A 24,159-nucleotide genomic window follows, 5' to 3' on the forward strand; every position below is an offset into this window, starting at 1 on the left:
CTAGTTTTATCTTTTTTTGAGTGGATTTATTTGTGAGGTGTAAATCCATGACTAGTAACTTGTGCGCGGCAATATCTTATCCTGGGATGAATTTGCAGTCTATTACATCTTTTAATTTTCTGCGAGAGATTAACATAATTTATCTGGGTTTTCCTTGTACCACTTTCATATGTTATTAAATGACTGTCCTTTTTCTTATAGTAGGCTTCGTTAAGGCAAGGTGGAAGGCTTGGGCAAATTTAGGTAAATGCTCTCCTTCATCATTTCTTTCTCCATATCAAAACCACTATGCGCCTTTTGTAGCTGTCCCTTGCTTTTCTGACATTCGCATTTAAGTCTCCACCTATTATGACTAGGTCATCCTTAAGGATTTCCATTGCAGCTTCATCAAGAATAGCTCTAAAGTCATATTTCTTTTCAACCCGTTTGAGTAGTATATACTGAAAGAATATGTAGTATTGATTGACCAATGCAGAGTTTTATTTTCATTAGTCTATCAGAGATCCTGTTAACTTCCACTACTGAGGAGCTTAGATCTTGACTGAGAATGATGCCGCCACCGTTCCTATTACTAACAATTCCATTATAGTACAATTTATACCCATCTCCAATCATTAGAATCTTCTGACTTATCCATTTCGTCTCTTGTATGCATGTTATATCAACTTTTCTCTTGTTCAACATTGATGCCAATTCTCTCGTCTTACCTTTAAGTGTACCGATATTCAAGCTTGCTAACCTTGTCTTCTTTGCTTTGAACTTTATTTTACTTTTCATAGGATGAAGGTCTACACTCTGCGCGTCGCTTAAAGGGAAAGCCATAGCTTTCATATTTATACTTTTGTTTATATCTTTCATTTAATTTATTGAGCCAATATCCTAGCACTCGGCTGTCCAAGCCTGTCGGTGAACGAGGTGTCATCACTAAGCTCCGAAATTCATCTCACCATATGTCTTTTCTACCCATCAGTCATCGTAGAAAAACCAGAAAATTTTTACGGTACCTTACCAAGATTGAACCTGGACCTTCGGTTTCCAAGCATACATCATAACCTACTTGGCCACCTCGGCGATGGCTAATGAAATATATATACTAAAATAACAAAAAGTTGTTACAACTATAAAATCTCGTCCCTTTTATACTTAATTGGGACAAATAAATCACTAATTCTACACTTGATACATAAAATCAAGCGACTATTTATAAATACGTTAAAATATAATTAAATTTTACAATTAATTAAAAAATAAAAATAATTTAAAATAATTCAATTTGTTTATAATTATCTTTATAGAATTTAATTAAGAATGAGAATTAACCAAAAAAAATACATCATTTCATTAAATTTTGTTTTCAAATTATCAGCATAATTTATTTAAAAAATGTGATGATAATTTCCCCCTTTCTTGACCTGCAAATTTTATATATTTATTCAATAAAATAATTTCATAATTAAGGTTTTTTTAAAAAAATATTTCGAGTTCATTCAAAAAAAAATTGTGGCAGTCTTCTACTAATCAATGTTATAAACCTGTCTCAACTTTAACCATCACCTATTTCAATATTTTCGGTTACCCTTTTTTTAATAATTATGGAGGAAGTTTATTTTACTCAGCATCCATAACATCAGAAGATGCAATTTAATAGAAAATATAAAATGTTGTGTTAACATTTTTGTTTGTTAAAAAACTCTCTACTTTATAAAATAAATACACTGATAACGAAAATTACGTAACGATTGTTTTAAAGAAAGAAATTTTAAACAATCATTAATTATTAAAAATCTATTTTGCTAAAAAAAACTATGCTAAAACTATTTCTTCGTTGCTGTTTTGGTTGTTTCATGGGAGAGGATGACGATGATGGCACAGTCCAGGAGATGATGCCGGAGTCTAGTAATCCCATGAGGGAGGAGTATAAGGGTAATCATTATTATTTAAAAAAATTTGTTTAATTAATTAAAAATTTAAATTAAATATAAATCGACGAAATACGTATTTACTCGATTATATCCCCCAAAGACATTGGTCTTATTAATTATAATTTAGAGGTCTAGAATCAATCTAGAACTCTCGGAACATGATTAAAGATAAGATGTAAGATTAGGATGCTGGAATTAATGTGTTAAAATATTAAGGAACTGAACTCAGAACCGCGCCTAATTACAGAAACAACAGAACAGAAATAAAAAGCCATTTTTAAATTTTTACTTATTTTAATTTACTAAGTATAAAATATACATATTTGTTCCTAACAAAGAATACAGTTTATTATAAAACAAAATAAAATTTTACCCACCGACATTTATTAATTTATTTAATTTTTAGATGGTCGATTTGATTCAGCTTTACATGAATCTATAACGAGTGTCTTCGCATTATTTATCCAATTATAAAACATTGATTAAAATATTACAAAAACAAATATTTATCAAAGTATATTTCCAATATTTTAATCCATACTCTAAGGTATATAATAATGCATTTTAATGCATTGGTTTATGCTGATCAGGAATAAGAGGAGTGTTGGAAATGAGAAGGGCAAAAGAGGTAGTAAGAGTATAATATATTCGTTATAATTTATTGAATATATTTCAGAGTTTTAAGATGGATATTTTTATAAATATCCAAACTAAGTCTGAATTTCTTTTTAAAAAAAAGGAAAAGAAATTGATAACAATCATTGATTATAAGAAAAAATAATTTGAAAATTTCCTAAAAAAGAAATAGAAATAAATTTATTTGGAATATGTAATTGAGTGGTACGCAGTTGAAGATTTTATATGGATGCTTTGATTTCCATTTATATCAATATCAAGTATGTATTTACCTCTACCTGTTTAGAACCCCAAAATATTTTTCCAACAAATAACTATTAAGTATTTTTCCGTACAATGGTTGTTATCAATTTTCTTTCCTCTTTAAATTTGGACAGTTTGGATATTTTATAAGAATACCATCTTGAAATTCTGGTTATTATACATTCAAAAAAATTAATAAATGGTAACGAAAATATATGTACTTTTACTGCGCTATCTTTTTTTTTCCGTTTTTATTTCTAAGCTTCTCTTCGTTCACATCTGTATAAATCAAGGCTTTGAAATGATCATTGACATGGAATATGAATTTACATACTACTTAATATCTGTTGCTAATGTTTTAAGCGCTATAAATGGGATTAAGTGTAGTGTACACTAAATATATTCATATAAATGTAAACGAGATAGTGAAACTACAATCCTCTTCTATACATCGCATTGGTAATTTACTAAGTAATAAAAATAATTGAATCTATACCCCCCCCCTCCCCCCCCCCTTATCAGGCCCCTCTCTTATTGTAAAATATAATATTGTAAAGGAAAAATTAAGATTTGTAAAAATCTATAAACCATAATTATAGATAGGCGATCTGATTTACCCTTATGTGAATATGTAGTGGGTATTTAAATATCCACTGATAAAATATAGATCAAATTATTCTAATATTTTTCAATTATTTACACTTTTTCATTTATTAATTTATATCAAAAATAATATTTTTAAAGCCTTGATCGTTGAAGGCGAAGGAGATGAGGAGAGTGGAGATGTGGAGAGTGGAGATGTGGAGAGTGGAGATGTGGAGAGTGGAGATGTGGAGAGTGGAGATGTGGAGAGTGGAGATGTGGAGAGTGGAGATGTGGAGAGTGGAGCTGAGGAGAGTAGAGATGAGGAGAGTGGAGATGAGGAGAGTGGAGATGATGATAGCGAATTGGAGGAGAAACAGGAGGAAGGGTATGAGGAGCAGGAGGAGGACTATGAGAATAACCTATATGAGGAATACAAGGATAATCAATATCAGGAATCCGAGGACAATAAAGATGAACAGTATGAAAAGATGAAAGATGAGGAGTCGTGTAACGGTATAAATTTGAAAACCAAATTTCCTAGTAAAAATTTATATATTCGTAATAATTTATTTTTACTCATTTAATTTTAACTAAGTTTAATATGCCTTTATTCTATAAGGGATAGGAGCATACAAAGCAAATAAAACATCTACCCCACCCTCCCGACCTATAAAATATCGCTCATATTAATTTTTTTTTAAAAAAACAGAGAAAAAGATAATAATAAAGGATTTTAAAAGAGATAATAATTTATTTGAAATGTTTCTTGGATGGTATTTAGGAGAAGATGGATGTTTGAAGAGAGATCTTGGAAGAAATAATATGAAAATAATTATAAATTATATGTTTAAAGAACAACTTTTAAAAAGAAACGGAAGCACTACCATTTTTAAAATAGCCGGAAATAGTGTTTTAGATTCAAAATTCTGATTTAAATATAATTTAAATAAATAAATTCGAAAATATATACTTTAACTGGACTTTTCCCTTTTGTATAAGCTTCTCTTTGTCCTCGTCCAAGGCTTTGTACAGGAGCAAAAAAATATTTATAATATACATTTGCTGGTAAAATATTTTGAGCAAGGTGGATAATTAATAAATCATGTAAGCTATATATATTCAATAATTGTGAATTTATAATTATGATTATTACATATCATTTTTATTTTTTTATGAGGGAAGGGAAAGCTGTTGGACAGGGCTGGGGGGTGGTGTGGGTTGCTCAAAATATTTTACCATCAAATATATATTAAGTATTTTACAATAAATATTTTAAAAGCATTGGACGAGCAAGGGAAAACAATTTACAAACAAAAATAGAGAAAAGCCCAGAGTATTTTAGAATTTATTTATTTTTTTGAATTATATTATAACCAAACATTTGAATCTGAAATATTTTAGGTTTCTCTATTATTTTCACAAAACAGTTCTGCCAGTTTCTTTTTCAAAGTGGTGTTCTGAAACTTATGATAATCTTTTAACGTTAAATATAGATTCAGAGAATATATACCGTGCTTGTTAATACCCACCTATAAAATATCGTTCAGATACCAACAAATATATATTAAGTATTTTTTTCTTCTATATATTTATTTATATTCTATGTACAATCATTATTTCAAAGCCTTGTTCGATAAACAGAAAAAGAAGCATAGGTGCCAGCGTGAAAAACCCAATGAAAGTATATATTTTATAATTTATCAATTTTTTGAAATTACATCCTAATTAGGCCTTTGAATTTCAATTTAAGTTATATTAAATTATATAAATGTAATTTCTATCTTTCTTAGTTACAAATTATATATAAATATTCTATTTTAGATCTACTTTGGTTATATTTTTTTGAAATCCCTATGTAACTTACTTGAAAAATATTTTCCTTAATTTAAATATTGAACAAAATCATTTGTCACTTCTACTTTAGCTCTTTAACTTTGTATACATAATATTATGTACTTGGTTTTAGAAAAAGTTGTTGGTAACTCAATAATGAATACTGTGAAATATATTCTACAATAAAAAGCATCCAAAAAATTTTCCACACTTTCTAACCTTCTCCATAATAAGATTTTATTTTAGAACCTCAATTACGTAATTAATAAGTATAAAACTTCTGGATGTAATTAGAACTCGTTGAGTGACGCGTTCTGAGGTTGAAACCTTCTAGAAATAGGAGGGGAAATGATTAAAATAAATTTGCTTATTCTCTCATATTTTATCAAAATGAATTTTTATTAAATTACAATTAACACTTATAATCTTATATTAATTTAAGTAGTCTAATCCTTAAAAAAAATTTATTTGTGCAATTCAATATATGTCTAAGCTCGACATTCAATGTTAAGTATATCAGGAAGATGAGGATGGCTTTTCTCTCCTTCTTACCCTAATAAATAAAAACATAAAACCTGGTAAATTTATTGTTTCAAAGGCAATTTTTTCAAAATTAAATTAATTAATCTCATCAGGAACATAAAATAAAATAAATTTTCGTTATATGTAAAGCGGAAAAAAATGTCAAAGATAAAATATATTACGGTTATTTACGATTCATTAAATATTTAAAGGTTATTCAAATAATTTTTTAAATAATAATGCTAATATCCTTATAAAATTTTATATTTTTAAATACAATTTATACAATTTTCCAGGGCCTGGGAAGGAGACCTCTTTACCTCTCCAACATGCATACAACGACAACTTTACCCAATATAAATAGATTGAATTTCAAAAATTAATTCATATAAATCTTTCAATAATTTTAATTTATATTTATTTCTATTATTTAAAGGCTATCTCGATTTTTCAATTCCTCCCAGCCCCATCCTAACAAAGAAGAGTTATTCCTTTATGAAAGTGAAGAAAAGGCTAAAGAAAACAATTAAAGGTTAAACTCATAATGTGCACCTTTTATAACAAAGCGGTTGCTTTTTTGTAATCAAAATTTTAAAATATTTTTCTAAACTTTCCTGTTTCACACCTTATATGAATTTTAAAATTTGAAAATAGCCCCTGAGGAAAAGAATTCAAATCAAGATATTTCAAATCTCCATGGATTCATATCACTTTAAATAATATTCCTTAGGATGTGAAATGATTGAAAAGTTTATAAAAAATATTTTAAAAGATGGATTACAAAAAACAACAATTTTTGATATATTAAGTGTCCAATTATGAGTTTAACCTTTTATTGCTTTCCTCAGTTTTTTCTTTACCTTCATAAAAGAATACCCTTTTTTGATTAAGATAGGGCTAAGAGGAATTGAGAAATCGATATAGTTTTTAAATAATAAAGATAAATTAAAATTATTGTTTTGTCAAGATCCTGTGTAAATATAAAGTTCTCTTGATATTTTGAAATTGATGCTGAGCTTTGAATTATATTAAATTATATAAATATTATTTCATTCTTTCTTTTCTTTTCTTTTCTTTTCTTTTCTTTTCTTTTCTTTTCTTTTCTTTTCTTTTCTTTTCTTTTCTTTTCTTTTCTTTTCTTTTCTTTTCTTTTCTTTTCTTTTCTTTTCTTTTCTTTTCTTTTCTTTTCTTTTCTTTTCTTTTCTTTTCTTTTCTTTTCTTTTCTTTTCTTTTCTTTTCTTTTCTTTTCTTTTCTTTTCTTTTCTTTTCTTTTCTTTTCTTTTATTTTCTTTTCTTTCATTCTTTCTTTCTTTCTTTTAGGTTTATTTTACATAAATTTAATATAAAATATTTGTAATTTTGTTAAAATTCTATGTATATTTTCGTTAAATCATATTAGTTTTGATGAAAAATATTTTTTTCTTAATTTGAATATTGAACAAAATCATTTTTCACTTCTATAGAATAGGCTCTTTAACTTTGTATATATAAAATTATCTACTTGGATTTTAGAAAATAGTTGAAGGCAACTCAATAATGAACACTGCAAAATATATTCTACAATAAAAAAATTCCAAAAAAATTTTCCACACTTTCTAACCTTCTCCATAATAAGTTTATATTTTAGCAAACCGCCATTACATAATTAATAAGTGTATAATTTCATGACATAACTCGCATGCCGTCCAGAGACACGTTCTAATGTTGACTTACATTCTAGAAATAGTAGAAGAATTGGTTAAAATAAAATTTGTTTACTCTCTATATCACCAAGATTAATTTTTTTATTAATAAAAAATAACAGTTGAAATATATGTAGTCTAATCCTAAATAAAATATATATGAGCAATTCGATATAAGTAAAATGACATCAATATTTAGTATATCATGAAGATGACGATTGCTTTTCTTTCCTTCTTATCCTAATAAATAATACATAAAACCCGGGAAATTTACTATTTCAAATGCAATTTCTTAAAAATATAATTAATTTTGAAATCATAAATAGTTTAATCACCATAAGAACATGAAATAAAATAAATTTTCATTATAGGTAAGACGGAATCAAAAAAAAAATATATTACGGTTCATTTAGGATTAACTAAATATTTAAAGGTTATTAAAATAAATTTTTCAATAAAAATACTAATATCCTTATAAAATTTTATATTTTTTAAAAATTCTTAATATTAAACAATTTACAATTTTCCAGGGCCAGGAGAAGAGACCTCCTTACCTCGCCTTTTAGCATATATACGACGACATCTTTACCAAATATAAATAGAAAGAATTTCAAAAATTAATTCATATATATCTTTCAATAATTTTAATTTATATTTATCATTATTATTTAAAGGCTATCCAGATTTCTCGTTAACTCCTAGCCCTATATTAACAAAAAAAGGGTATTCTTTTACAAAATGGAAGAAAAAACTAAAGAAGGGGATAAAAGGTTAAAATCATAATTGGACTTTTATATCAAAAGTGGTTGTTTTTTGTAAACAAACTTTCTAAACTTTGCAATCATTTCACACCTGTGAAATATTATTTATATAGGGATATGAATCCTTGGAGATTTGGAATATCTTGATTTGAAAATATTTAACTGAGGGGCTAAAAATGTGATATGACCGGAATTCTATTCCAACATTTGTTAAAATAATACCTTATCTATAAATTTGTGACAATTTAATCATAAACTTTTGTTTATTTCTTTTTTGTAATTTACAATTAATTATGAGTAGTTCTATAGCTCACTGTAAAACTGAGATTTACTCCGGTCAACTAAGATATTTAAAATTTTGGCAGATGATTTAAGATCAAAAGATTCAAAATACCCATGAATTTCATATCCCAATATGACATATATAGTTTATTATATAAATAGAAATACCTTTTATTTTTAATATTTAGTGAAAAACCTAGTTTGGAAAACAATTAGAATCCCATACCTTATAAGTAAATTTATTAAATGATTTACTAATTGCGAAAACTTAAATTTTGCTTTAAATTTTATATCAGAGATGCACAGATATTTGAATATTAGTATTGGCCGGTATTTATCTTTTTGCAGATACCCAGGGCCGTAGCCAGGAATTTATCGTAGGGGAGGAACAATTGTTTACCTAATGGGGGGGGGGGGGGCAATATTTTATTTTGAAATAAAACAAATAGTTTGGCACTCATATAAATTTTTTGCTTATTTATATTAAAATTTACTAACATAAATTAATTAAAATAAAAAGGTCTGTTATTTTTTTCCATAAATTAAAACTAAATTTTGTTAACCTCGATCTTTCAACGATTCTCTAGTGTTAGATGGAACTCTCTTTAATATAGAAATTGAAGCCTCACAAAAAGTTATTAATACATAAAGAGAGCTGCTGAGTTGCATTTATACAATTCTTTAATCGCAAGATGATATATTTTTTTATACATAATATTTACGATATTTATAATATTAACTTCTTTTTTTTAACTTCTGCAGCTCACTTCTGGTCTAATCTTAAGTATATGACCTGTATTTTTACAGGATACGCTAAAACCCTCATAACAAATTACACAATGCATTAGATAAATAAAAAATAATCAAAAACGATTACAATATTTTCATACAAATTTTGAACCACATAGATGCAACTTATTGTGGCTCTAATGCAAAATCGTTCCATTTAATCCGATTTTTAGAAGGCGAATTCAGTATTTAATCCAGAAAAATATTACACAATCCTAAATATTTTGCTCATAGATGACACAAAGATGGACATCTATTAAGCGAAATTTTGTGGCTCAAATATTTAGTTTTTAAATATCGGCTCAAATTGAGCAATTTTGTATCACTAGATATAGCACAATGTATATAAAGCACTTTTTTTATTGATTTATTGAAGAAGGGTTTGTACTCGTCCATTTCGGCCACACTTGACGTTTACACCATCATATGCTTGACTTATTATATTCAATGAATTAATATTTAATTCATTAAGTTGCTTTAAAATACAATTAATAATGCTTTAAGCAGATAGACCTTAATATTAATTATCCCTATTAAATTTCCTTGGATTTCCTTCACAAAAAATTTAACTAATAATATGGTTAGGTTTTCACAACTTGTTTCTTAATTTCTATAAATTAAATAAATATTATTATTTCTAAAAATTTATGTATTTTAATTTAGGTTTAATGTTAATTATTGAATTAAAATTAACTAAATAAATTTTTTTTAATTTAGGGCCCATAGATTTTTTCGGGTGGCCGGGTTTGGGGGGCCAAAAAAATTTTAGGGGGAAAAGGGCTTCCCCTTCCCATGGCTACGACCTTGCAGACACCAAATTATTCTAATGGAATAACTTATCGATGCAATTTTTCACTATAAAAAAATAATAATATTTTATTGCAAAAAATATTCAAATATTGGACCATTTTATTATTTTTATACCATAATAATAATAAATAAAATAAAAATATGTCCTTTTTGTTCTTATTAGGTGTCCAAACCTCTCTGATATCTATGAACTTATTTTTTGCCTAAAATGATAAGAGCTTTATACAATGAATCCATTTAACACATGCCCGACCGGAAAGGAGGGGTAGAGATAAACCCCTCCGATTTTTTTTTGTTATATTTAATTCTGGTCTCATAGAACCTAATTCAATCCCTACAATTTGTAATATTATATCTTACATGATAAAAGTTAATGAAATTTATTTTCAACTTGATAAAGTTATTTGGATGTTGTATTCATTAAATTTCATTCATAAATATCGCTTGTTATCGATATCGGGATATTAGTATTGGCAAAAATGTGGTATCTGTGCATCAAAGATTTGTATTAAAGAAATAATACTCTACATCAAAATATAATTTATCTTTATATTTTATATTTAGTCAAAAAAAAAATATCTAAAGAAAAAGTGCATTTTAATCTACCAGAATCTCTGTCTTCAACCAAATCTATCTGCATATCAGATGACTCAGATACTTGAAGTAATTTATGAGGAATAGTTTTTTTTATTTAAAAATTAGTCAAACCATAAGAGTTGTGAGATGGTGTCTAGCATTTTGAGCCAATTTGATTTTTATCTAGAAGTTACGAATCTTGAAATATTTACTGATGAGGAACCATTGATGTTAGGGTATACATATGGATTATGAATAAGATATAGGAAGATTAACGTCATATATTAGGAATAGGAATTAAAGGTATTTGATAATAAGGGTATACATATGGATTATGAATACGATATTAACTGGTCTTATATTAGGAATAGGTATTAAAGATAGTGCACTGCAGGAAGAGTCTTATGTTATTTTATTTTAGAGAGTTATTTATTCTTTATTTAAGTGTAGAAGATATAGGCCGATTTTGGGGGAATATATATGATATAACTGATTTATTTTATTTTATTTTATTTTAATAATAAATTGTTTGACATGGGTATTCCTTCCGCGGATAACTAATAATATTATTTGAACCTTGATAACAGAAAAAATACATCATATGATAGGATTATGAACTTTTAATGGGTCTTAAACGTCAGTAGGAAAACAAATATTCCAATCTAATACAAAAATAGTTTTGATTACCATAAAGAGTTTAAACCGGATAACTGCAGGCCCGACCCGTTAATCTGGTAGGGGCCTTATAATTTTATATTTTTAAATATCCGTACGGGGCTCGAAATTAAAAAATAATAGTCGGGTTAGTGTTCTTAAACAGCTCGATTTGAGCCTATTTTTAAAACGGATGATTCAATATTTTAGCCAGAAAGATATTGCCTAAGCCTAGAGATTTCACTAACAGAGGTTCAAACCTTTGTAGCACCTATTAAACAGAATCTTCAGACTTGCTTATTACCAGAGTTGTTAAAGGATCTAGATACAAGTATCTAGATATAAAAATGTGGTATCTGTATCTGTATCTAGATAGATTTTTGATTAAATAATCTGTATCTAGATATTATTTTAAACGTTGTATCTGTATCTAGATCCATTTAAAAAGTATCTTTTAACAACTCTGTGAATAAAATGTTAAAGGTTTTTAAAAATCGGCTCATATCGAGCCATTTAACAATACTAATCCGGGCTTAGTCGATTTAAAATAATTTTTTAAGAAAATTTTCAATTAATCAGTTGGAAAATCATATAATGGGACCTTTCAATATTCATTTATTGCTCATATTTTCATTTTCTCTTTGAAACAATTTGCAAAATACGAGCAATAATGTACAGGGCGTCAAACGTTATTGATTATTATATGCGTTTTATTAAAATATCAGATAGCGAGGTAATTTTATCCCTATATTTGTTAGCAGCAATGTATTTTCCCCGAGAAATATGTTATTTTTTTTCAACTTTAGATCATTTTTTTTAGCGTGTTTTTTTTTAAAATCTAAAAAATCTGATTTTACCTGAAATGTATTCCAGCATATTTAGAATTCCTATCTTATGATTGTAAAAAGATTTATCGTTAATTTTTGAGCCATATATATTTTAAACGAAAAATCTAAAATATTAGGATCAAATGTTCATAGCAAAATCTGATATTCATAGGTTAGGTATCAAAAAAAAAATGAATTTAAAAAAAATGATTTGAACAAATAAAAAAGAGGGAAATACATATTGCCGCTAATATATACCAAAAAAATTTGTTGTTTTCGACTATGACCTAGTAGATTGAGTGCGTGTATCACTAATCATATCGTCTTGAGTTCAAATATAGCAAGGATCATGTTTTTTTTGATGACAATTAGATGACGCCATTCTGCCGAGGGGGGGGGTGATATAGTGTTGTTAAACGGCTCGTATTGAGCTGATTTTTAAAAGTAGTTAACTCACTATTCCATCCAGAATAATATTACGCAAGCCTGAAAATTTTCTTTGTAAGAGGAACAAAGGGTTGGACATCTATTAGCGAAATCACAAGGCTTAGGCAATATTTTTCAGGCTAAAATATTGGGTTAGCCGTTTTTAAAAATCGGCTCGTAATGAGCCATTTAACAACACTAGGGTGATATATAGATTTTTGGAGAGGACCGCTTGATTCCGCTAATATTTATATTTAAATATCAGTTGGGTCTTTTATTTAGCAATTGCTATATGATGATCAACGCCATATATCATTGCCCCGAAATACAAACAATTTTATTCGAAATTACAAATTATTATTGATTCTGGGACCGGGCCGAAAAAAAAATAATTTTAGCTTCCTGTAGTAGGTCTCTAAGGTAAACTAATAGATTTTGACTTATTTAATGTAAAAATTTTTTTAAAGAGATATCGGGGGGGGGGAGGGTGTGCGCGGTCAAATAAAGATTGACAATAAAACAATTTGTATTGGTTAGAATCGGGTCAAATCGAATCTGAACCAAACCGTTGATTGGGATAAACCGTTATTATTTACGGAACCTAAGCCGAACCCTGAACTGTTAAATTTTTTTTACCAGGATCTAAGTTTGATCCTCTAAAAAAGCCTGTGAACCGGTTTGAACCACTAAGTATTCTAACTCTCTTTATAGATGATTAGTAACCATTTTCATTTTCACTGTTAAGCATCAGTAACTATTTTTAATTTATTTTTCATATATTGCTATCTTACGATGCGAGCTACCTGATTTTAGCGGATAGAAGTGTCGTTAACTATAGAATTCCTTTTGGCAGGAGTAAATGTTGAAAATATTGTAATTGTCCAATAGCATATTTAAGAGATGATGATAAAAATTTTTAAAAAAGGGATGCACTTTAATTATAATATGCTTGTAGTTGTATGCGAAAAGATTCAAATCTGTCTTTAACTGGTTCAAACCGAACCGTACCAAAAATTAAACTATGGACCGTTATTTTCATCTAAACCTGAACCGACATTCGCTACGATTCGGATCCCTGGATTAAACTAAGTAGCGCGTAAAATTGGTACACGCTTCCTCTCCCACCCAATCCATACAATTAATAAAAAAAACAATTATAGTTTGTTTTTTTAAAAAAAAAACAAACCTTAAATCATAAAAAAGTTATTTTGCTAAACTACAACTCGAGTTCAAAGAAACGCCGAAATAAATGAAGATGAGTAATTAAAAAATCATCAATAATAATAATATCTAATTATTAAATATGTAGATTATCGCGTACACTTGCCAAAATAATTATTTTAAGAAATTGTTCATTATTTTTTAGTGGAAGAATCCATTAATAAATCAAAATGATTAGAAAGAAAGAAAGAAAGAAAGAAAGAAAGAAAGAAAGAAAGAAAGAAAGAAGGAAAGAAAAGAATTTTCGCCCCAGTCTCCCGAAATTTTGATAATACGTTGTTTCTTTCATCCTTTTTTGGATTAGGAAAAATAGACCGAGTCACTCGAAGCATGTCTTTATAGGGTGCGTGCTAAGACTTCTATCGGCAAAACCCAATATAACCTAGACCCTAGGAAATAGGAAATCTAAACTGAATCAAAATTAAGCAAAAGAGGAATTAAATAAATCCGGCAGTGTGGTGAGGGAGGGGGTGTCTAACCATATAACCCTAAAGTCCCCTTCAATTTTTTTTTGGAATAGAAGTTTATGGAAAAATTTTTTAAACAAATTTGATTACTTATTAATAAAACTAAAACTAAAACTTAAACCGCATCTCTCGAACATTTAATTAACTCTAACCCATATCTCTGATCTCTATATTTTTTATATACTTGGCGCTGTTAAAAAAAAACCCACAATTTAGGTAGATTTTTAAAAACGTCCCCGACTACTTTCTGAGCCTCTAGATTTGTGGTGGCAACTAGAGATAAAAACCTTTCAGTCATCTTATGAGCAAAATTTTCAGGTTTAACATAATATGATTTTGGCTAATGATCTTAATCGGGCCGTTTTTAAAAAATTGACCCAAATTTGGCTTTTAAACAAACACTGACCTTATACAATTTTAAAAAATATGTTGAGCTATTTATCCCTGACCAAAAATTGTAGTTTAATATATCAATGTAACATTTACCTCCTAACTCTGACAAGGTTAAAAAAAAAATATGAAGAAGATATTTAAGTATACAAACATATTTAACATTTGTTCTTTACCGAAATGGTTCCGAAGGAAATATAAATTAAATTAACTTTAAAGTAAAAAAATACAAAACGGGAAAATCGAATCCAAAAAAATAACTTTAATTAACGGGAATTAACTTTTATCGATACAAAAGTGAAAAGTTAATGAATAAAGATGGCATCTTCGCCCTTTATCCACTTTTACATTTTTAAATATCACTATTTTATACAAACTTTGTAAGCAATCAAAATTTGCATACTAAAAAAAATCATTAAAATCAATTTATATTTGACAAATAATGACAATCACGAGCCACAGAGATCTGCAGTTAGGGCCGGCCCCACCCCCATTCCGCCCGAGGGCCTAATATTTAAAAAAAAAATTGGGCCGGGGCAGGTCGGACATTGAAATTTTTTTTTAAATATATCTAAATTTATCAATTTTATATTTGAATTTTTTATGTAAAATAAAAATATTTGATTTTATTTATTGAAACTAAACGACATATAACATAGTATGTCTTTTATTTTGGGTAATTATAAAAATTAATTTCTATATTTAAATAAATTCGGGCCGGGCCGGGTCGGTAAATTTTTTTTAAAAAAAGATCGGATTCTGATCGAGCCAGCAAAACTTTTTAAAAAATTTCGGGTTCGGGCCTGGCCGGGCTAGAAAAATTAGGCCCGATGAAGATCACTAATCACGACATAATCAATGTACCCTTTTTACAAATAATGACAATCACGACAGACATATTTGGAATAGAATAGTGACAATTTTTATTTTAAATCATATGGAGCATAATATTTTTTTTTCCACTTATTAATCTAATCTAAACTGGTTGCCCCTAGAATGGGATATTCAACATTTTTGATCAAAATCTAGAAAATGTTAATAAAAAGTATATAATATTGTTGATAAAAAATTTCCTGTAATTAGATAATTAATTGAGCAACTTTATTAATAAGTAAATAAATATTTATTTACATATTAACCTAATTAAACTTGTAATTTAATGATGTATATATCTTATCGATATATAAAATTTGCATAAAAATTTTTTTTAAAAATATGTATAATTATATATATATTCGGAATCACCTTATGTTGCAATTTAATGATGTATATATTAGCGTTATGCATCGGGCCTCGGCTAAAAAAAATTTCTATTGCCCCGAAAAGCCCGGCCCAAATAAAATTTGTCAGCCCGACCAGGACCGAATTTATTTAAAAGTATCGGGCCGGACCTGAAATGTATTTTTGGAAAAATACCCGGGTCGGTAGGGCCATATATTTTAAAACCAAATATTATGATGGAATACATTTTCGGTAAAATCAGATTTTTAACATTTTTAAAGATAAAATGCGCTCTCAAAAAAAAAAGATTTAAAGTTGAAAAAAAAAATAACACATTGCTGGAAAAAAAACGCATGTTCGCTAACATATACAAAAGAGTTCAATCGGTTTTTAGAGGTTAGAACTGAATCGGTAATATTATTTTTTAAGAGCCGTACCTGGACCCCTAAACCGTTATTTTTATCTGAACTAATATCGGAACCGATATTCGTTTCGGATCTCGGTATTTTAAAGAGACCTCATCACCTGATGTCGAAATAAAATGTCAACAACAAATCGTGTCAGAGCTGCTATTTTGGATACGATTCATAAGTCAAGTTAGGACGCGGCTTATATATATTTTAAAGAATAATTTAGATTTCATATTTTTGAATTTTTCTATCCAGAATTTTTTAATTATGTAATATTTTTTTTTTAAAACTGTCCAAATAAAAGATGAGTTTTAATAAAGTTTTCAAACATTCCAGCTTCATTTTTCAAATGGGGTGGGTGTATTTTTTTTCCAAGGAATGTATATTGCTTCTTCATAGGCTTAGGTTGGTTTATGAGGCACTGTAGTAATCAAATCCATTAGAAAAACCAAAATTTGATGACCCTTAAAAATAGTCTCAGACCGCCTTCCATCAGTTCAGGTATTTTATCCTGACTTATATTAAATAGTATTTTTTAAATATTTCTGTTAATTATGTGTAAATAAGACAAAATTTTCGGTATAAAACATATGGCACACTTAATCAATTAAATATTTGAAATTTTGATGAATAATTTTTTTTTTTTTAAATTCTTTCTAAAAATATTGTTCTTTTTATCATGAATCATGATTCAATATTTTGATTTTAGAAAATTTTACGGATCTTACAATGATGTGCGATAATTTATAGAGTATTTTATATCCTATTTTCGCATTTTAGAGATATTTTTTTTAAAAATTAAAATGTAACAAAACTACCAGCCACCCCCCTACTTTCGACAATTTTTCTAAAAAAAAAATTTTTATTATATATTTTAATATTTTATTAGTGGAAAGATATAGAAGTGTGTTTCTTTATTTTTCATTATTTTCATAATTTTATTTATTTTATTTATTTGATGATAAAATACAAATAATAAATTTTAATTTTATACCCCCTATAAAATGTATAAAATATAAAAGGCCTTAAAAATATGCATTGCATTTACAATGTTACACCAATAATATATTAATAAAATAAAATTTTAATAAAAAAAGGTAGGATGCCCAACTTTAGAATAATTTAGCAAAATTTTCAATCGAAGAAAGAAATCGAGATGTCTGGCAGGTTGCACCTTTTCAAGATAATTTTGACGGCGTGCCTTCACTTATTTTCGGCAATAAGATATGATGAAGCTTTTGACCATGAATCACAACCCGATACGTATGTTAAAAGATGTACCTTTCCACCAGGAATGACTAACAAAGATTTAAAGATAGTGGACGAAAGATTTTTAAGTTTTGCGTTGGACTCAAGTTACATAAACAAGCATGTCGGTGCGCATATTATAAATTCCTCAATATTTATAAACCTATGCAAGCATTTGGGACCATCTTTTTTGCGGTTCGGTGGCACGACGTCAAATACGATTCGTTTTGAGTCGAATGTCGAAAATATCCAATCATATGGGGGAAGAAATATTGATCTATCGGCGAATAACAAAAATTTTCGAAATAAAAAAGGGAACAACGAAATTGACAAACATGATTTCGCAAAAGATTTTTCCTTGGTAAACAACGAAGCATTCCATCATGGACGAAACAGTAAAATTCCGATATCTAGGAACGATATCGAATTTATGGGAACGAGTTATGGACGCAACAAACTAGACCAATCATTTAAAAGCACGGATGACGATTTAAATGGCTGGAATCGAGTCAATTATATAAATAATAATTTTTCGGGTACTACCAACAAAGATGGAGGCGATTACATGGACCCATTTAAAACCATTGAACATATCGGCTTGAGGGTAAAAAGAGAGGGATCTTATAAAGCGTATCGAATGAGCTCAAATCAACCACGACCCAGAAACCTATATCGGGAAACCATATTAAGCGGAAGGTTATGGGATGAAATTTACCAATTTTCCCAGAAAGTTGGCTGGGACCTTATTGTGACCCTCAATCCTCTCTCCCTCTTCGCCCCTCCCGTGGTAACTCATAATAAAAAGGCGATCTCCGAGTATCCCCATTGGAACATCTCGAATATAAGAGAGTTTCTCAATTATTCATCCAACAGGGGTTATAAATTAAGTTTCCAATTGGGCAACGAGCCCAATTCTTACCCCACCAGATTCGGTGTTTCGTACATGACCCCGCAAAAGTTAGCCAGTTACTTCGAGATTCTCAGAAGACAACTTTTAACGAGAGAATTTCCGTTTTACGCTGACGCTATAATCTCCGGCCCCGACGTTACTAAATTAGTCAAATACCATAAGAATCTTGTTCTCGATCCGATAGCTACCAAAACTTTCAATCGACTGTATGATACCGTTATCTCGAGAAACGATTCTTCTTTAGTTGACTCGGTACCCATCAAGTCACCGGCTTGGAAGTTTCTAGAATCCTTTTTGAGTTCGTTGGCGGACAACGATCCCGTGCCTAGAGTATTCGGCCCGTGGAACTATTTAGAAAAGTCAAAATTCGTCGCTAAATCTAAAGGGTTAACTTGGGGGTCTGTGATGTTAGATACGCCAAACGGGGGATCGAATTCGTTGAGCCAGACTCTGGCGGCTGTGCAAAAGGTTTCCTGGCACCATTATTATTTAGACGGAAGGACGTCAATTCCCTCAGATTTCGTGGATCCGAATGTATTAAACCTATTCGTGAACGATGCCAAGGCCATGAATAGTATATTAGAACTAGCGAATAGAGATAGAACGTCGCGATATAAATACAAGGCTTGGTTGGGCGAAGGTGGTTCTACCTACGGAGGAGGCACCATGGGCGTTTCCGACAGGTTTGAAATAATGTTTTAAGATAAAAAATGTAGGCTAAAATAATTAAAAAGAGATCAATCCTTTTTGATTACAAATTTATAAAATAAAGATGACAATTTCTTATTTTGCAAAAATAGAAAGAATGAAAAAAAAAAGAGAAAATAAAAATGTTAAAATGCTTGCAAGGCAATTTTTTTTAAAATTTATATCTTTTTATATAATATATTTATTTTTCGCAAACATGCTTGATTTAATTTTATATAATGATATCTCACAAATTTTGATTATATTAATTTTAAATAGGTTATGTTATATAAAAATATTATGTAGTATTTTTAAAAAAAATATGGCATTTTGATTTGAGTCAACATAAAATTTTTATAAATACTTTCTAAACGACTAATTTGGGTTAGGTTAAAAATAGGAAATTTACGAACAGTTTAGTATTTTTTTCAGAGATCATTATTTTTTACATTGTATATTTATCAATTATTAATATTGATTAAATTCGTTCAAAATTTTTATTTTTTCAACCTTGAATAATTTAGTGAGCGTGTTTTTTTAAATTAAAACTTTGATTTTGGCAGAAGTACCATTTACGCCCCAGTCCGGCCCAGATTTTTTAAAAATATATTTATTTATTTATAATTTTTATAGATAATGGCAAACTATTCGCCATGGCCTTGGTATTTATTTAGAAAAATTTTTTTAGACCCGGCCTGGGTATATTTAAAAAAAATTAAAACTTCCCTTACATCTTACCTTACTTTTATTGCATCTATCTTATAATATTACTATTATTTTCATTGCATGTTCAAAATCTTTAAATAAACTACATAAACAATCATTGATTTGAGATTATGAGGAATTTATTTGATTAATTATTGGAAGAAAGATTGTGCATACTAAATATCGGGGCCGACTCAAACCTCCCGCCCCATAAAATAATTTTATACAACTTCAATAATTTTTTATGAAGGATTAATGCATGGTCTACTCGGGCCAGACTTTGGGTCCGGGTCTAGGGGTCTCTGATTTATCATAATTTATTTATATTTCACTACAGATTTATCGCTGGTTTCATGTTTTTAGACAAGCTGGGCGTTTGCGCTACGCACGGGATAGAGGTTTTCATGAGGCAAAGTTTGGTTAACGGTAGATACGCGCTCATAGGACAGGACTCGGTTCCTAATCCCGATTATTGGATAGCCATTTTGTTCAAGCGGTTGGTGGGGCCTAAGGTGTTACCTTTACTCAGTACCCATTCCAAGACCGTCAATAATAAAGAAAATTACGATTCATTATCCGATTCGCAAATACTCAAAATGATCAAATCGGCCTCTAGACCATCATCTGCCGGGAAACAACCACATAAAATGGGTAACAAAAAATTTGACAAACTTCTAGAAAAAATCAGGTTAACTAATCGATACGGGGAAGAGAGGGCAGAATACGAGTTCGTAAGGGTTTACGCCCATTGCATAAACCCTAACAACACGGTTTACAACAAACACTTGGGTGGTATAGTGATTTATGCCATGAATTTGATGCCAAAACCTGTCATAGTTAGGTTAGATAGCCGAGAACATGCTCTGGGAGGCATCCTACATTCCTATCTTTTGACCTCGCCCGAATTGCACCATAAATCTAACCACAACAAATGGAATTTAAACAGGTCCTCATCGCCCTTAATCCCAAAATTATTGACTCGCGAAGTGGCTTTAAACGGCAAGATTTTGAAAATGAACGGATCCAAATTACCACCGCTCAAGCCTAAAATAACTAAAAGATTATCTGGAAAGGATCACATTCACGATGAGCTAGATATTCAACTTTCGCCATTTTCCTACGGATTTTTCATATATCCTAAAGCTAAGTTCGAAATATGTGTCTAGATGATTTAAATCATTATCAAAATAAATATTAAAAATGATTGAATGATGTTTTTTTTCTTATACCTCAAAAATAAAATGGGAAAAAGATTTATTTTTATTAGTCATTCCGCAAATGATATTAATACTCTATTATCTAAAATGTATAACTACAATGAATTATTAGTCCCAATACTGTTTGACAATTAATTGAAAGAATATGACAATCATTGTAAAATAATTAAGATTTAACTAAATAATATCCAATTTATTGTTATTTCGATTTCCATTATACACCAGTATAGGGGAGACTGGGGCGAGTAGGCCCATAAGGCTTGTTAGAGTTCATTTGATTTAATTTTTTTTTAAAAAAACACGAAAATTTAGATGTTCAAATTTTAATTTTAAATTGCATTCAAAACGTAATTATAGCCTTGAGTGTCTATTATAAAGTTTTTACGATTAAATGTGTATTTAAGCATACTAAATAATTATATTTTGGAATGCAAAAATTAAATTAGAGAAATTAATTTTTTTTAAATTCAAAATAATATGATAAATCCGGTCATGGCTTACTTTATTCGAATATTTACTGATATGATATGATGTCAAAATGTATTAGCAAATAATTAATATTTTAAAAAGGTAAAATAAATAAAGGTGAAAAATTGTAGAAATAGAATTTACGGGAAAGGATAGGGGATAAAAAAAAGGAAGCTTGGAAAATGGAAGGTTATTCAATGGAAGAAGAACGAATTATGGCGGTAGAAAGTCTTTGGCGTAAGAAGAGGGATTTCTTAGGCTGGTCGGTTTTTTCGCGGATCCATTTGCGTAAATCTTTGAAAAAACGTTGAGCTTCTCATTTCTTAATAAATATTTTAGCCAATTTTGCATCAAAATAGATTAATAAATAAATTTAATAGGAGACTTGAAAAAACCCACCTAACATGATTAGCCTCGGCGATGATTTTACAAGCCGTTTTTGAGGTCATTAAAGACACAAATCATTATTAATTTAAAATCCTGACCAATGTGGCATCAACTTACCTCGGTCTCCTTTATATTAAAAATTATTTTGATATATTAAGCTGAAACTTAGGAATTAGCTATTTATTTGCATTCTTTTTCTGGTATAATAATGTAAGAGAAAAAAATTGTGTAGCAGAGCGAACAAATAATTTAGTAAATTAAGTTAAAAATTGACCCCCCAAAAAAATTGGCAAAATATTAAAAAATATTTATAAACAGGGTAATTGAAGAAGAAACTCTTGTTAAGAATATGTAATTAAGAATATGTAAGAATTTATACACCAAATATTCCTAACTAATTTAAGAAACAAAGTAGTATTATACAAAATATATAATTAAATGATAAATTATACATAATATATAAAAAGATGATAATAATTTTCTATGATTATTCGTTAGCGATTTCTTATTAAATTTTCTTCCAAATTCTTTTTTTATAGTGATACATTATATATGAAAGATAGGGTAGTGTGAGGGGGGATTATCACCTCTCCCCCTCACTCGCTACCTCCCCTTGGTTACTCGCTTGCAAGAGTTACTTTTTTCACTGAGAAAGAAAGATCTTAGCTTTTACAATTATTTTATTTTAAAGTATTATTTTTAAAAATGGAATAGGCGGGAATAGCTTTATAAAAATAAATTTCCCATTTTGTTGGCGATTCACCTAAAATTGAGTTGAACATATACTACATTTTTCAAACAATATATTTTATTGTTCTCGCTTGTTTAGAAATATTTTCTGACTATTTATTTTCGAAGATCCGACTTCAATCCAGAACCTTATTTTAGAAATAGATCCTGGCCTGCCTGATTCAAAAACAAGTAAAAATATTGGGAAAAAATAATATATATATATGATTTTTTAGGTACAGAATTATATATATGTTAACGTCAATGTGTTTTTGCGCCTCTCCTTTTTAAAAATGAGGAGTGGTAGCTAGCTCCTTTTAGGGCTGGATTGGAGGAGTGCCGCTCCACTGCTCCTTTAAATTTATGGTATAAATTAAATTATTTTTTAAATATTAATAATATTTGTTAATTAAAATTCGATAAAAATGTAATTTTATTTTATATAATTTATCCATTATTAAATATTGAGCCAAATTTTATATTGGGTTTTCTTCTAATCTTTTAAATATTGAACATCAAGTTTTTCATTTTTATATTGAAAATTTTGTGGAAAATCTTGTAAATCATATTAATATTCATTTTATAGATATATAATAAAATAGTTTTCGATATTATGGATTTAGAGATCATAGAAGAAGAAATCGAAATTGAATTTCCATCATACAAAAAATATTTTAAACTTCTAAAAGATGTTGATACAAATGATCAAACGCAAAATGCCTTTTGTGTTTAAGTAAAAGTATTTCATTTTGAAAAGTGAGCAGCTCCAATCTAAAAAAGCATCTAAAAATAAAAAATCTTTCTTTACAAAATGATAACTATGCTTGGGTTGTTAGATATGATGCTTTTTAAATATATTTTAATATTTATTTTAATTTTCTCATTACTTGTTCAACCTCCTTTTTTATACCGTGAATTAAAAAATATCTTTATAAAATACAATACCCCGCTTACCTCTAGTGCTCCTATGGAGCGCCTATTTAGTATTACAAAACAGGTCTTAGGGGAGAGGCGTGGATGTTTGTTAGATTCTATAGAAAATTTATTACTTAAGGCTAATAAAAGATTATAAATATTTTGATAGATCATTTAATGTAAATAAAACTTTTTGATAAAAAAAATATGATTTTATTTTGTGTACCTTCTAAAAAATTAAAATCAAAGGGGCGGTTATGGAGTAGCACTCCATTACTTGGAGCGGGAGTTAGCTCCTTTTAAAAATGTAGTAGTGGGATTGGGAGCTCTTTTTGAGAAGGTAAGAGCGGGAGCTAACTACTTTTAAAAAGGAGCGTTAACAACTCTGCTAGAATATATTCTTGCTTATTTACGCAATGGTTCAAAGTTAATAAGAAATTTATTAAAGTAAAAATTATATATTATCTAAATTATTTTATTTAATATCTATTTAAAATATGATTGGTTCCTGATTTTTTAGTGCAGCAATTTTATTCTCTGTGCAATATTATATTGTATAATTGAAATAATTTTATATGTGTAATTAATTGATTTTATATATTAAGTTTTTTTATCTTTAACATGTGATGTATGATT

General features: G+C 28.5%; 1 protein-coding gene across 1 annotated transcript; it reads right to left on the reverse strand.

Moving 5' to 3' along the window:
* Positions 1–260: 260 nt before the first annotated feature.
* On the reverse strand, positions 261–831 carry LOC135928809 (uncharacterized). The gene is made up of 2 exons (XM_065465273.1): positions 514–831; positions 261–440 (listed from the first exon to the last, which is right to left on the reverse strand). Exons 1-2 carry the CDS (start codon positions 829–831, stop codon positions 261–263), a joined length of 498 nt encoding a protein of 165 aa, XP_065321345.1.
* Between the last annotated feature and the right edge of the window lie 23,328 nt (positions 832–24,159).

This window comes from Gordionus sp. m RMFG-2023, chromosome 4, assembly GCF_954871325.1.
Source record: "Gordionus sp. m RMFG-2023 chromosome 4, tfGorSpeb1-WG-v2, whole genome shotgun sequence".
Taxonomy (NCBI): domain Eukaryota; kingdom Metazoa; phylum Nematomorpha; class Gordioida; order Chordodea; family Parachordodidae; genus Gordionus; species Gordionus sp. m RMFG-2023.